At 39.4% G+C, this 14,054-nt stretch overlaps 1 protein-coding gene across 1 annotated transcript in view; it reads right to left on the reverse strand.

The window, feature by feature from the left end:
- The window catches only part of PRDM5 (PR/SET domain 5), a 181,208-nt gene that overhangs the window by 92,063 nt on the left and 75,091 nt on the right, over positions 1-14,054 (reverse strand). The window contains 4 exon segments of the mRNA XM_021008339.2: positions 4,136-4,215; positions 8,761-8,882; positions 9,159-9,251; positions 12,434-12,608. Coding sequence (XP_020863998.1) covers positions 4,136-4,215; positions 8,761-8,882; positions 9,159-9,251; positions 12,434-12,608 — 470 coding nt within the window.

Genomic DNA, 14,054 nt, shown 5'->3' on the forward strand with positions numbered 1-14,054 from the left:
TTGTGGAAGTGAATGTTGAAAACTAAAACTAAATAAATTAATTAAAAAATTAAAATTTACATATACATATACATATATATATATATATATGTATGCATGTTTTCCCCTAGGGGCTTCTTGTTTTGCATTTCAAAAGTTTAGGTATGTGAGCTCATTGTTGTCATTTTACATGAAATCATGTATTGTTTTTATGATTTGTTCCTTGACACCAATTTTTTTTAGCATTACATTAATTTCCACTTAAGTTTGAAACCAACCTTCAAAAGCCCTACATTGATTGTAATTTTTTACTGCTTTATGATAGATAAAGGATGTGTTCATTATTTCTGCATTTCTACATTTATTTACAAGGTTGTTACGCATTTCTGTAAGAGATATTTTTTGCTGGGCATTCACAAGGTATGTGACCAACATTGTATGCACTGATTCCCCTGCCCAGTCTACCGCAGTATCAAAAACGAAATGTGGTTAGTAGGTTATGATTTATTTGGGTGACCTCATGGCTGGTTCCAACTGACAGCTATCTCCCTTTAAAAGTGCTGATAAAGCACTCATAAAGTTCACCATCTACTATCTGCAAAAACTTTCTTCCAGTTTAAAAAAAATGAGGCAACCTTCTCTTGCACTGATTCTTTAGGCATCTGTCCCATTCTTCACTATTCCTCAGAATTCTTGACGGTGGTTCAGTGATCACATCTGCAATTTTTTTCACTGCTCTGGGATGAAATTTATCCAAGCCAGGAAACCTGAACCCAGTTAAATCATTTTGGTGCCCTCTTATCATCTTTTTTTATCTACCAGGAGATTATATTCTTTCAAACACATCTACTCTTTCCAATCACAAGATAATGAATAAGATAAAAGAAAAGCAATAGCTTGATTTCACTTTCTACTGTCTAGGACCATTACATCATCTACCCAAAGCAGCACGCCTCCCTACTCTGTTCTTATTAATATTATTAACATATCTAGAAGAGGCCGTTTGGTCATCTTTAGCATTATTCAGAAGGTTCTGGCCCTCGCTCTCCTTCATATATTACTCTTCCAGGTCCATCTTTTTCTTCTATACCTAACCTTGGTAATAAGCCCCAGATTCCACTCAATGTACCTGGCCTTTTTGGCACTAAGACCTTTGGAATGTTTCCCTTGCAGCTACATTGATCTCTTTGGACCCTTTCCTCTTCATTAGAATAATTAACAAATGAAATGCAGCATCAGAATCTGGTTTTTTTAAACTTTCTATCCCTCTTAGAGATCAAGTGTTACTATTCACATCACAGAATTGATCGCCTAGCCTTTCCCTCTCATTGATTTTAAATTGGAAGCAAGTAAGAAGTTTATAACATAACTTCAGTTCATAATAATTAGTTGTACTCAATTATATTTATAGAATTATTTATATTTTATTTTCTATTTTACATTTTATTTGGTTTGCTTTATATCGATGTTGTTTACTATGTATATTTTCGTTAATTATAGTTAAACTTTAATTTATTATAATAATTATTATAAACCTTAGTTGATAATTTATCTTATGACTTCAGTTTATAATAATCATATATGTTATAAATTTTTCTTCATAATAATTAATTCTCCTTTTTACAAGAAGGAAAAACAATTAAAAATAACTTATAGTTATATAACGCTTTAAGATTTACAAAGAACTTTCTTCAAAACTACTCTGTGAGGCAGGCATAAAAGCACTACCAACCCATGAACAATGTGGACCTATATTAGCTACTTCAATGGGACAGGAGATCCTTGAGGACCAAGGCTATTTCATTTTGACTTTTGTATCCCCAATAACTGGTGAGGTAGTTGGCACATGGCATTTGATAAATGCTTATTAACTATTCATTGATTTAATTCAATTAAAATCAACAAACATCATGTTAAACATGTCTTTTGGAACACAGTTCCAAAAACTGAATGCCAATTAATATGTTGGGCGTGTACTACGAATAATGCGTTTCTAGCAAAAATATTTTCAGTAATTGTAGGTCCTTTACCTATAGGCCGATGAAAATATCATAAGAGGTAGACAAAATGATAGCGACAGTAATAAGAAATCATTACTAACCTTTATGTAGTTTAAGGCTTTCATAAGATTTTACAACTTTAACCTCATTTGATTTGATCTTTATAAGAACCCTTGTAAGACAGATGCTATTATTATTCTCATTTTAAAGACAAGGAAAGTATTAATGAGAGTGGCTCAGTGATTTGTCCAGGGGCACACAGTTTGTTAAGTGTCTGAGGAGGATTTGAACTCAGGTCATCTTCTAATACTTGAAAAGATGCCTGGGTTCATCAGTAAGCAGCATCTCCACTGAAGCAGGGCACAGTGCTTTAACACTATCCAATCATCTCCTTGAATTGTTATGGCCATTAGCAGTGATGAGTCCAGCTTAGCAGGGTGACCCCAGGGGAAAGTGCAATTGAATGGGGGATGCTGACTTGGCATCATGGGACCTGCATGGGAATCCTGGCTCTACCATTTATTTACTCCATGTGACCTTGGGCACTTAATTTGATCTTAATTCCCAGGGGCCTCAGTTTCCTAATTCCACCTCCAGATCATTTATCCTATGATATTCTTTAACGTGTTAGGATCTTTCAGAGCTTGACATGGGGAGGGAGGTGGGGGAGGTATAAAAACCTGTCAATGAATTTGGAACCATCACCAAATACTAGGGAAGCTTTGTCTTTAATGAATCACAACAAAAGTAAAATAAATAAACTTCTTTGGATTTTGCTTACTTTCACTGATGCCATCCATATCCTCCCTGGTATTAGGTTATTAGAGGAAATGGAAGGCTTCTGCTCAATCTGATAAACAGGGTATCAGTTTAGGAAACTAGATCTCCTGCACTATGGGGTGTGGGGGTAGACAGAAAGTTAATTTTATGAGCCCTTCCTGTGGGACTGATAAAACTAAGCCCTAATGACATCATCTGCTAATATTTCTGACTAAATAATCACATGAACTCATTTTCAAAGCATATTTTTAATATGAAAAATCAGTAAGATAAGTTTTGTACGTATTACTAAGGAATAAAGTTTTTTTCTGTCATATTTTCTGCCAAAAAAAAAAGATAGTATGGGGTCTTGGATAGAGTGCTGGGCTTGAAATCAGGGAGATCTAGGGTCAAATCCTGCCCCTGACATTACGTGTCCCTGGATAAGTCAGAAATCCTACCTACCTCAGGGGCATAGGACTTTTCTACTAAATCATAGACAGGGCCCAGAACTATGATTTTATTGGCATTGGTAGCTCTCTGAGAGAACTTTCTCTATCAATGCCATTCATTCACTGGTCTGCAATTTAGAGAAGTGAACAATTCTGAAAGACTCAAGAACTCTGAGGGATGCAATGATTAATCAAAATTCCAGAGGACCAGAGATGAAGAATGCTAGCCACCTCCTGATGGAGAGGACTAGTACCTTTAGTAATGGACTAATTGCATAGAAAGAGCCACACATTTAGGGACGTGGCCAACATGAGGAACTGATTTTGCTTGACTATGCATTTTGTTACAAGAGTTTTCTTTTTCTTTCTCCCCAATTAGTGGGAGGGGGAGGAAAAAATGAAAGTTTGATCATTTTTTAAATATATTTAAAAAGAGAGAACTGAATTTGGATAGAGTCAGAGAACCTGAATTCAAATGCTATTTTTGTCACTTATGGTCCCTGTGACCTTGAAAAAGTTAACGAGTCCTCATTATGAGGGTTGGGGGGCAGGAAGACATGAGAGGAGAATGTTGAACCAAATGCCTTCTGAAGTGCTTTCTATCATCCTCAGTGGGCTGTTAATTCGATCATAAAACTTTCTATCAATATGAAATTTTATTTCTTGTTAATTTAGTTTTTAATTGGCTTGCACACCAATTCACAATTTGAAAAGATTCTGACATGATAATTTTCTTTTCAAATTTATCATTCCTTTCCTAGAACATATACAATCATTATTAATAAACAGGGCTTTTTGTTTCTTTGTTTTCTGGTTTGTTTTTGTTTGGGGTTTTTGGTTTTTCTTTTAGCTCACACGTTGGTATGAGCGCTGAATGCTCCCAAGGTCTCAGAGTTATCACAGTGAAATCAAAACCTAAGGAGTCTCATCCTCAGTCTTACCAACCTTCCGGTGCTCCTGAAGAGTCGATGATGAAGAACACTTCTTACTGCATACTGTACACATAAGCTTCTTCCTGGAGTTTCCTGAATCAGAAACAAATACAACCATGGGCTTATTAAGGAAACTTAATTTAACATTCCCTATGTTTCCAGTAGCTGTGCAATTCCCCCAGAGAATCAGTCCAGTCTAGTGGTTACAGAGCCGGCCGCAGAGCCAGGAAAACCTATGATTAAGACCTGCCTTTGATGCTTATTGGAACTGACCAGGGCAAAGTCAGCAACTCTTCACCACATGAAGAAGGTGCCAACCTGCATTGATAAAGAGAATGTCCCCATCCTGGAGTTCCCAATACCAATGAAATACCAGGTCCAGTGCCCATCCCTACATAATACACCTGGGCCAATTGGTTATCTTTAGGATTGCTCAACCTTTCATGTCTAAAATACATATTTAAGACATTTCTAAATACCTTGTGAATTATAGAAGCCACAAAATTCAGCAACAGTGCAACTAGAGTCTATCTTCAGCTAATCAGAAACTAGCAAAGCCTTCTTGTCAGCTAACTATTCCTGCTACTTGTTTCTTTATATGCCTCCATGACAGCTAATTTTCATGCACACACACACACACACACACACAGCTGAGTCATTTTACTTTTGCTGGGTTTTTTAATCTCTTCAGTAAAATTCTCCTTTATCTTTTAATGTCTTAAATTAGTTTGCTGGCATTGACTCATCTTCCATTTAGGAAGTAACAACTCAAAAATTTTGCCTTATAAAATCAACAGTCCTATTTAATCACCCTTTAGTCTTCAAATTGTTATACAATTTCTCATTTGAGTCTTATTTGCTTAGATATTTAAACAGTTATATGCAAATAAGCTAAAGGATCAAAATGCCTTGAGTTCTCAAATGGTCCTCTGCCATATTTTAGACTCTTAAAATTAGGCATCTTTATAGTTACATAAGTTTTTTAGTGAATAAAAGTTATTCGTCTGCCCCCTAAGCAAATTATTCATCAGCCTACATCCTTTACAAAGTGTCTTATCTTTATAGTTATGCCATAGTTCATTTTCTATCTTAAACTGCTCTAATTTCATCTGAAAACATTTTTTTTGTTTCTATATATATATATATATATATATATATATATATATACATACACAGACAGAGTAAGGATTTTAAAAATATATTACAATATTAATTTATATGGAAGTTCTGTGTTATTTTTGTCATTAGATACAAGTACTGTGATATATTTGAAAAAGTGCTGGCTTGGGATTCAGGAGAGGCCTGGATCAAAATCCTCCTTCTGACATTTCAAAAGTGGTCAAACACAGATAAGTCATGTAACTTCTTATCTGCAGGGTGGGAATGATAACTAGAGGGCCTACTTCACAGGGTTAATGTGAAGATCAACTTAGACATTACATAGGAAGTGCTTTGCCAACTTCAAAACCTTGGAAAATGGTGGCTATTATGATAATCATTACAGTCTAAGTGGCAATTGACTTCAGACCAACATTTTACCTAATGGTTAAAACTTACAAAATGTAATCATAGACACAATTCACAGAATAAGTTAGAAATACATAAAAAGTGACCTTAAAGGCTAGACCTATTTTTTTTTGCCTTTGTGTGCAAAAGTTCATATTCATAAAATCTAAAAACATTATTAAATAGCTGCTGAAAACACAAATTCTTGAAGCCATTAATTCCAAACATCACATGACCAAATCACACTGAAAATTTGGAACCAGAAAAAATGGGGGGGGGGGCAATTTGTGCAGAACAATCACAAAATATTTGAATCTGCCAGACAAATATCAATTGTCATGATAATTCATAAAACTAGTGAAAGGTCCTAATCCAGATGAATAACCCTTCTTTTTTTCTCTAATAGAGAAATATATATATATATATATATATATATATATATATATGCATATATATATATATATACATACATAATTTATTTAGATTTGTACTTTTACCAGTGTTTCAAGTTTATTTTAGACTATGACATCCATGAAGCTCCTTTATTCCAAGACACGTCATTTAAATAGGTCTGTTTAAAAATCCTGGCTCCAGATGATGGCATTTCTAGAGTAGTTTCTACATTGAAATGATAATTGAAAAATAAGAAAAAGAGATAGAGGAAGGCTCCAGTACACTGAGTGGCTCCTCCATGGAATTCCTTTGGGAGAATATGGACAAGAATTACATGGTAGCAGAAGGTGTGGCTGGGCTAGGATCCACATTATGGAAGGCATAGTCACGTCGCTTCTACAGAAGATACATAAAAATGGATCAGAGTAAGGAACGTCTTATAAGGGATCTCAGGAACCATCTAGTCCAGAAGTTCTTAGTCTGGGGCATAAAGGAAAGTGTATGGATTTGAGGGTCCATGAATTTGGGTGGCAGAAAATGCAACTTGATTTTCACTAACCTCTAACTGAAATTTAGTATTTCCTTCAATTACATATGTGTATATGTATGTATATTAACATTTTCGTATTTCTTTATCCTCAGAAGGGGTCCATAAACTTTACCAGATGGCAAAAGTGGCTCTACATCACACAGAGGAAGGTTAATGAACCCAGACCTAGTCTCTTACTGAACTCCGACTGAAAAAGGAACCCCCATTACAATATACCTAACGAAGGATTATATCAAGTGGCCATTGCTTGAAGACTCCAAGTGAGTGGGAACCCACCATGGCCCAAGGCAGCCATTCCATTTATGGCTACCTTCACGTATGTTATCTCATTTGCTACGACAGCCACATGAGAGGAAGGTACCACTTTGTACAAGGCAGCTAGGGAACACTAGACTTCAAGAAAAGAAAAGCTGAGTTCAAATCTAGCCTCAGACGCTAGCATCGTGAATCTGGGTACTTCTCTTGATGTCTCTCAGTCTCTAAATTGGGGACAACGATAGCACCTACTTCCCAAGGTTGTTCTGAGGAGTAAATTAAATCAAGTTAGTAAAAGCGTTTTGCAAGCATTAAAGAATTATATTAAAATACTATTTACTACTACTACCAACCACTACTACTACTACTACTACTACTACTACTACTACTACCACTACTACTACTGCTACCACTACTACTACTACTACTATCACTATCCGAATTATAGAGATAAGGAAACTGACGGACAGAGAAATTAAGTGACTAGCCCAAGGTCACAGAGCTAGTAAGTGTTTGAGACAGAATTCATAATGCTCCTGACTTTAACTCAATTGCTAGGTAGCTGCCTTGTGCGCATATGCACTCAGGAGCAATAGTTTGATGGATGTCATTAGAGAAAGACTTAGTCATTGACACCCCGGGGAAAAACAATCATAGATTAATAAAAGCAGCCAATCAGTGTTTTAGCATTTGAAGCAGAAACTCTGTCCTGGGAATCTTCCTCCAACTCTTGATGGACGGAAGGAAAGAAGCATTTTTTTCAGAAGCTACTATGCTTCAGGCACTGTGCTAAGTGCTTTATAAAAATATTATTTGATCTTCAAAATAACCTTGAGAGGTAGGTATTGTTATTATACTCATTTTACAGGCTGTAAAACTGAGGTAGATAGAGGTTTAAATGGCTTGCCTACCGTCACACAGCTAGGAAGTGTCTTAGGCTGTTTCTTGAACTCGTCTTCATGACTTCAAAGCCAGTGCTCTATCCGTTGTATCACCTAGATGCCTCTAACATGGAGTGATTATCAACAGAGCAAGTGGGCTAGCTGTTGATTACCCCCTTTCTCTCTCTACTTGAGGAGCCAAGCTCTCTAGTCAGCCATCTCTTGGAGAGTCACATGTTTCCAGTGCAATTGTCGGGTAGTGATAACTACCTAGGTAGCACAGTGGATAGAATGTCGGTCCTGGAGTCAGGAAAATTCATCTTTCTGAGTTCAAATCTGGCCTCAAACACTTACTGGCTATGTAACCCAACTTAACCCCATTTCCCTCAGTTTTCTCATCTGTAAAAAGAGCTGGAGAAGGAAATGGCAAACAGCTCTAGTATCTTTGCCAAGAAAACCCCAAATGGGGTCACGAAGAGTTGGATGTGACTGAAAAATAACTAAAACTTTTAAAAAATGGTTTCCAACCTATTCATACCAAGCTTCCTTGTTATCACGGGAGCATTAAAACTGTCATTCCAATTTTTAATTCTTAAGTTGCCTCATTGTCAAGGTAATTAGCTAAATGTCCATTAAATTCAACCATAGAACAGTAAATTGCTTTTTCAGTTCCAAAACCTACAGGAGGACAAATTTGAGAGAGTCCTCAGAAGGGACCTAGGATGCCCCACACTTAAACAAGAAACCCTCCTACAACACAGACAATTAGTGATCATGCAAGCTTTTCTTGAAGATTTTCAATGAAGGGGAACCCACTACCTCCCTAGACTGGTCATCTCCCGGGAGAGATCTTGAAACTGCCTAAATCAACATCAGCGAGAAATAATGGATCTAAGCAAACAAAATGAAAACAATGACTTCCAGGACCCCATAGTGGTGGGAAGGATAATGAGGAGACCAACTCCCCCACTGAGGTGGACAATGGAAAGCAGATCGGTGAGACCTCCAGAATTGATGTCCCCCAAGAAAAGGGCAGATCCCATTTTAGCTTACCGGCATGAATGTTTTCCTTGTGTTTTTTCAGTGTGTCTTTACTTCTGAATCTCTTTCCACAGCCCTCGGCCTTGCAGATGAATTGGGGGTCCCCTCGGCATGCCTCTCTGTGCTGCTGCAAACTAGAATGGGAGTCAGTAAAAGAGGGGATGGAGAGGCGAAGGGAAACAGTGAAGAACGGCCCACCAAACTCAGCCTCCCAGTAGGCCTGAGGAGTAGGCCCCGTGTGGGAGCCTCCCAAGGCCTCAGGCTGCATGCATTACCTAAAGCAGATGAGCAGAAAAGGGCTTAGGCTGTCTGACCATGTGCCATCACAGCCTACGAAGCGCAAAAGAGGCATGCAAAGACTGTTCAGCAAGGACAGGAGAGCCAGGAGGCCAACAACTCAGACACAAAACCTCGATTCTGAGCTCAGGGATGTATTGCAAACAGAACAGCGGAAAGTCTTCAGGGAATCCCCAGGGGAGCTCTTCTCCATGCAGTGAAGGATGCTGAGGAGAAAAGGAGAAAAGAAAAATGAACAGCAGGAGAAAATAAACATGTCTGGGGGGAAAACATTCTGAATGCAAGGGAATGATAATAATTAGGCATATAGCTTTAGGGTTTGCAAGGAATTTGTTACCTCATTTGACACCCCCCCCCAACAACCCTGTCTAAGGCAAGATTCAAACTCGGGCTGTCTTGACTCCAAGTCTAGCATTGTTCCCATCATAGCTGCTGCCCAATCAGGAAGGAAGCATCCCTCCACTGAAACCCAGCAACCCTGGATCTCTGGCCTATGTTGTCCTCAAACTAAGTTATCAGCCTATAGATACCAAACTCTTTTAAGCCAAATCATACAGTGCTCAGTGAACCACCTAGGAATAAGAAAGCTCCAGTCACTAATAGAGTAAGGGTCTGCATGTCTTACACCCATTTTTCAATAAAAGAAATTGATCTACCTTCCTTCCTCCTTCTCTCTGTCTCTCCCTCCCTCTCTCTCTTTCTTCCTTCCTTCCTTCCATCTTTCCTTCCTTCCCTCCTCTCTCTCTGGCTCTGCCAATGTCTTTGTCTCTCTGTCTCTGTCTCTCTCTATCTCCCTTTCTCTGCATCTCTCTCTGTGTCTCTCTCTGTCTCTCTCTGTCTCTGTCTCTGTGTGTCTCTCTGTCTCTCTGTCTCTGTCTGTCTCTCTCTCTCTGTCTCTGTCTCTCTCTCTGTGTGTCTCTCTCTGTCTCTCTCTCTCTGTCTCTGTCTGTCTCTCTCTCTCTGTGTCTCTGTCTGTCTCTCTCTTTGTGTCTCTCTCTCTGTCTCTCTCTCTCTCTGTGTCTCTCTCTGTCTCTCTCTCTGTCTCTGTCTCTGTCTCTCTCTGTGTCTCTCTCTCTGTCTCTCTGTCTCTGTCTCTCTCTCTCTCTCTCTCTGTCTCTCTCTCTCTCTGTGTGTGTGTGTCTCTCTCTCTCTGTCTCTCTCTCTCTCCCCTTTCTTTGTACCTATCTCTCTTAACCTCTTTTAGCCTCTGGTTTCTCATCTCTAAAATGGGGATGACAATAAAACCTACCTCCCCGGGGTGTTTTGAGAACTGTCTCTGTCTCTGTCTCTCTGTTTCTCTCTCTCTCTCTCTCTCTCTCTCTCTCTCTCTCTCTCTCTCTCTCTCTCTCTCTCTCTCTCTCTCTCTCTCTCTTCCTGTATCTCTCTGTGTCTCTCTCTCTGTCTCTCTCTCAGTGCCTCCTCTGATGGATTTCTGGATCTTCTTGCCTTTGAGTGATGAAAGGACAGCTAAAAGTCCCATAAACAGAAGGCAAAGGAGCCTAGGTGACAATAGCCTTGATATAAGACCCAGGACATTTCTAAACTTCACTTGAATGGGACTTAGGAAGAAAGAATCGTTCTGAAATGCCTCAGCAATCGGCCTTGCAGTCACTCCCGATGGTCTCGGCTCCCACTCTGCTTCTGACTGTACTAGCTGTGACCCCGGTTAACCTCCCAGTGCCCCAGGCAGGTCTCAGAGACAAAATGTAAGGATCATATGATCAGCGGTAGATCTGCATTAGAGGAGAGGCTTTTCCCACCAGGAGTTCCCCACACAATGAAATCAAAGGTTTGGGCCAAGATTGAAAAACAACATTACTAATTTTTAAGAACATAAAAAAGAATTGAGAAAAATGTGGTTTGTCCTGGTACTCTGTAGCAATGATTTTAATCTAGGTCATCTGCAATGCAATTATATTCCAAGAAGGCATTTGGGTAGTGGGGAGAATTCAAAGCCTCGGTTTGGAGTGCAGATTATGACACTGACCAGCATGTGAATGTTGACAAGTCACCCATCAAAACCAAGCTGTAGTTTTCTCCTCTTCAATAAAACAGCAGCAGCAGCATCTATACAGCACTTTGGCTGGGAGTCAGGAAGACTCGTCTTCCTGAGTTCAAATCCAGCCTCAGACACTTACAAGCTGTGTGACCCTAAGCAAGTCACTTATCCCTGTTTGCCTCAGTTTCCTCATCTGTAAAATGAACTGGAGAAGGAAATGGCGAGCTACTCCAGTATCTTTGCCAAGAAAATCCCAAATGGGGTCACAAAGAGTTTAAATAACAACAATAAGGCTTATAATGAACCTTACAAATATTCTGTCATTTTTCTCCACAGTAGCCTAGGAGGTAGGTGCTTTCCTGAGAGTAAACTTGTGTGGTAATTGGTATCTTTTTAACCAGAGCACTGAGCCTGGAGTTAGCAAAACCTGAATTCAAATCCTGCCTCAGATACTTCACTAGCTGTATGACTGTTGGGGAGTCACTTAACCTCTGCTTGCCTCAGTTTCCTCAATATTATTTATATAAAATTATTTGTATTATTTTATATATTTATATTATTTGTATATTACATTTTATTTTATTTATATATAATTATATATAAAATTATATATTATATAATATATTATTATATATTTATATTGCATCCCCAATATTATTTATATAATGTATTATTTTATCATTCTACAGATGAGGAAGTTGAGGCCAAGAGAGGTGAAATGACTTGCCCAGGATGGCAAGGCCGGTACGTGTCTGAAGCAGGGTTTAGATTCAGGTCTTCCTGACCCCACTAGCTGTTTTCTATGGGTAATGCTACTTTGTTGTCTCACTATTAATGAAGCTAACAGAGATCTAGCAGCCCGGTGGATCTTTCTGCTCCAGATTTCCCCCCTATTCCTCACCTTCTCCTCCTGGAATTCTCAGCTTTCCTCAAGGCTCAGCTCAGGTGCCTTTTTTGATCCCTGCAGAGTTTTCCACTAGTTTCCTCTGGCAATTGCCTTATTTCCATTGTACTTGTCTTTTAACCACCCCTCTGGGTCCAGGGTTCATTCTCACCCCGCTCCCACCCCGTAAGAGAATGAAAATTCCTTGAGGGCAGGGACTCTTACATTTTTGTCTTTGGGACCCCAGTGATGCCTGTGCCACAGAGTAGGTACCCAAGAAATGGTATATTGAAATCAGTCAAGGATTGACAGATTGAGCCAAGAAAAGCCCTGTTTCTGGCCTTCAGAATGATAATCCAAAATGCTAATTCATAAGCAAGAGGGGGAATGCCTAGACCAGAGGCTGGGGGACAAAGAGCTACATTAAACCAGCCACCCGCATGAAAGACATGCTCCCACTGTTTAGTGAAAGGCACTCTGGGAAGGGGATGGGCCTTGGTACTCACTGTCTCTGTAAAGCTTGCTTCACTGGGAATTTCTTCCCACAGTTCTTGCATTTGAATTCCTTCTCCTCACTTGGCTTTTGATGAAGCATCTGCAGGTGTTCAGCCAGGATCTCCTGGCTGGCAAAGCTGGATTCACAGTGGGGACAGGCATGGTCCTTCTTACAGCTTGGAGAATCTGGGAACAAAGCACAGAGAGAAACATGATTATTTGTGGTCAACTTGGGTGGCAGACCCTCTGCCCCAGTTTTAGAAATTAAAATCCATTTTCTTCATGAGCAACAGTGACCAGCTATGCACTCCTTTGTCATTTTATAGTCAATAATTTAATTTGATTTATTTTTTAAAAGCATTTAGGAAGAGACAGCGTTAGCATAGGTGGTGGAGAGGCAGACCCAGGTCCAAGTCACACTGACTGTTTGACCCTGGGCAGATAGAATACTGAACTTCTGAGGGCTCTAGGCAACATTTGAAGGGTAAACATTGCAGAGAAAGAACCAACCTGCATTAAGATAGGGAGTCTCCTGGCTGAGGAGGTCCTCCTAACCACAACACCATAGCTTTTGTCCCCATTCCTATCATCTGTCAGTCAACAAACACCTACTAAGCACCTATTATATTCCCAGTGCTGGGAACTACATGTACCCTGCACATCATTCTCTAGGGAAAATAGTGTCCAGATATGGAAAAGAAGCATACATTTCTGAAGTCATCTCATTTAAACACCCAAACACAGCAAGTCCATGTTGAAGAGTAAGGAGACATTTTAAATCAATTGATTCTTATTTATTAAGTGTCTTCTGGAAATGTCCAAACATCTCCTGAACTTCAGAAGGCACAAGTTTATTGTTGGGTCTTGGAACACTGATCTGGACTAAATGGAAACAAACAAACAAGCAAACATGCCCACAAAAATGGGCTACAAAATCTGGGTGTGCCCCAGCATCCTAGCAAACTAGAGGTGGTGGATATGAGTCAGGAGAACACCCCATCAGGTCGTCTCAGAGGAGATAATAATTTCATTGAACTGAAAGCTGGAAAGGATTTAGGGAACCATCTGGTTCTACCTCCAAATGGTACGGAGAAATAAAGCAAATCTGTTCATTCAGGGATGGTTCACTTACCCAAGGTCACACAGATTGTCATTTCCAGGGTAGGGATTTAAGCTCAAGTCTTCTGACTGAATCCAATGCCTTTCTACTGCACACCTAGACTATAGGTTTAAACTGAAGTAGAGGTGATCTGCAGTCACTAAGAAGTCAGCCATGGAAATTGTGTGGCCCTCTGGAGAGGTTTACAACAGGGATGGAGCAGTGGATGTGGTGGCAGAAGACCTGGGTGTCCAAAGTCTGTCTCTCAAATTTACTAGCTGTGTGATCATGAGTAAGTCATTTAATATTTCTGAGCCTTGGTATCCTCATCTAGAAAATTGGAAGAAGAATAATAAATACTAGCATTTACCTAATACTTCAAAGCTTGCAGACAATCTCCAATACTAGACAGTGCCTCAGACATCAAGGCCAGGTAATTTCCAGGAGCCTGTCACTACACAGTATTATCTGATCCTCAAAACAAAACCTTGTGGGGAAACTGAGACAGACAGAGGTTAAGTGACTTGCCCAGG

This window comes from Phascolarctos cinereus, unplaced genomic scaffold (assembly GCF_003287225.1).
Source record: "Phascolarctos cinereus isolate Bilbo 61053 unplaced genomic scaffold, phaCin_HiC Scaffold_9;HRSCAF=440, whole genome shotgun sequence".
In the NCBI taxonomy this organism is placed as follows: Eukaryota; Metazoa; Chordata; class Mammalia; order Diprotodontia; family Phascolarctidae; genus Phascolarctos; species Phascolarctos cinereus.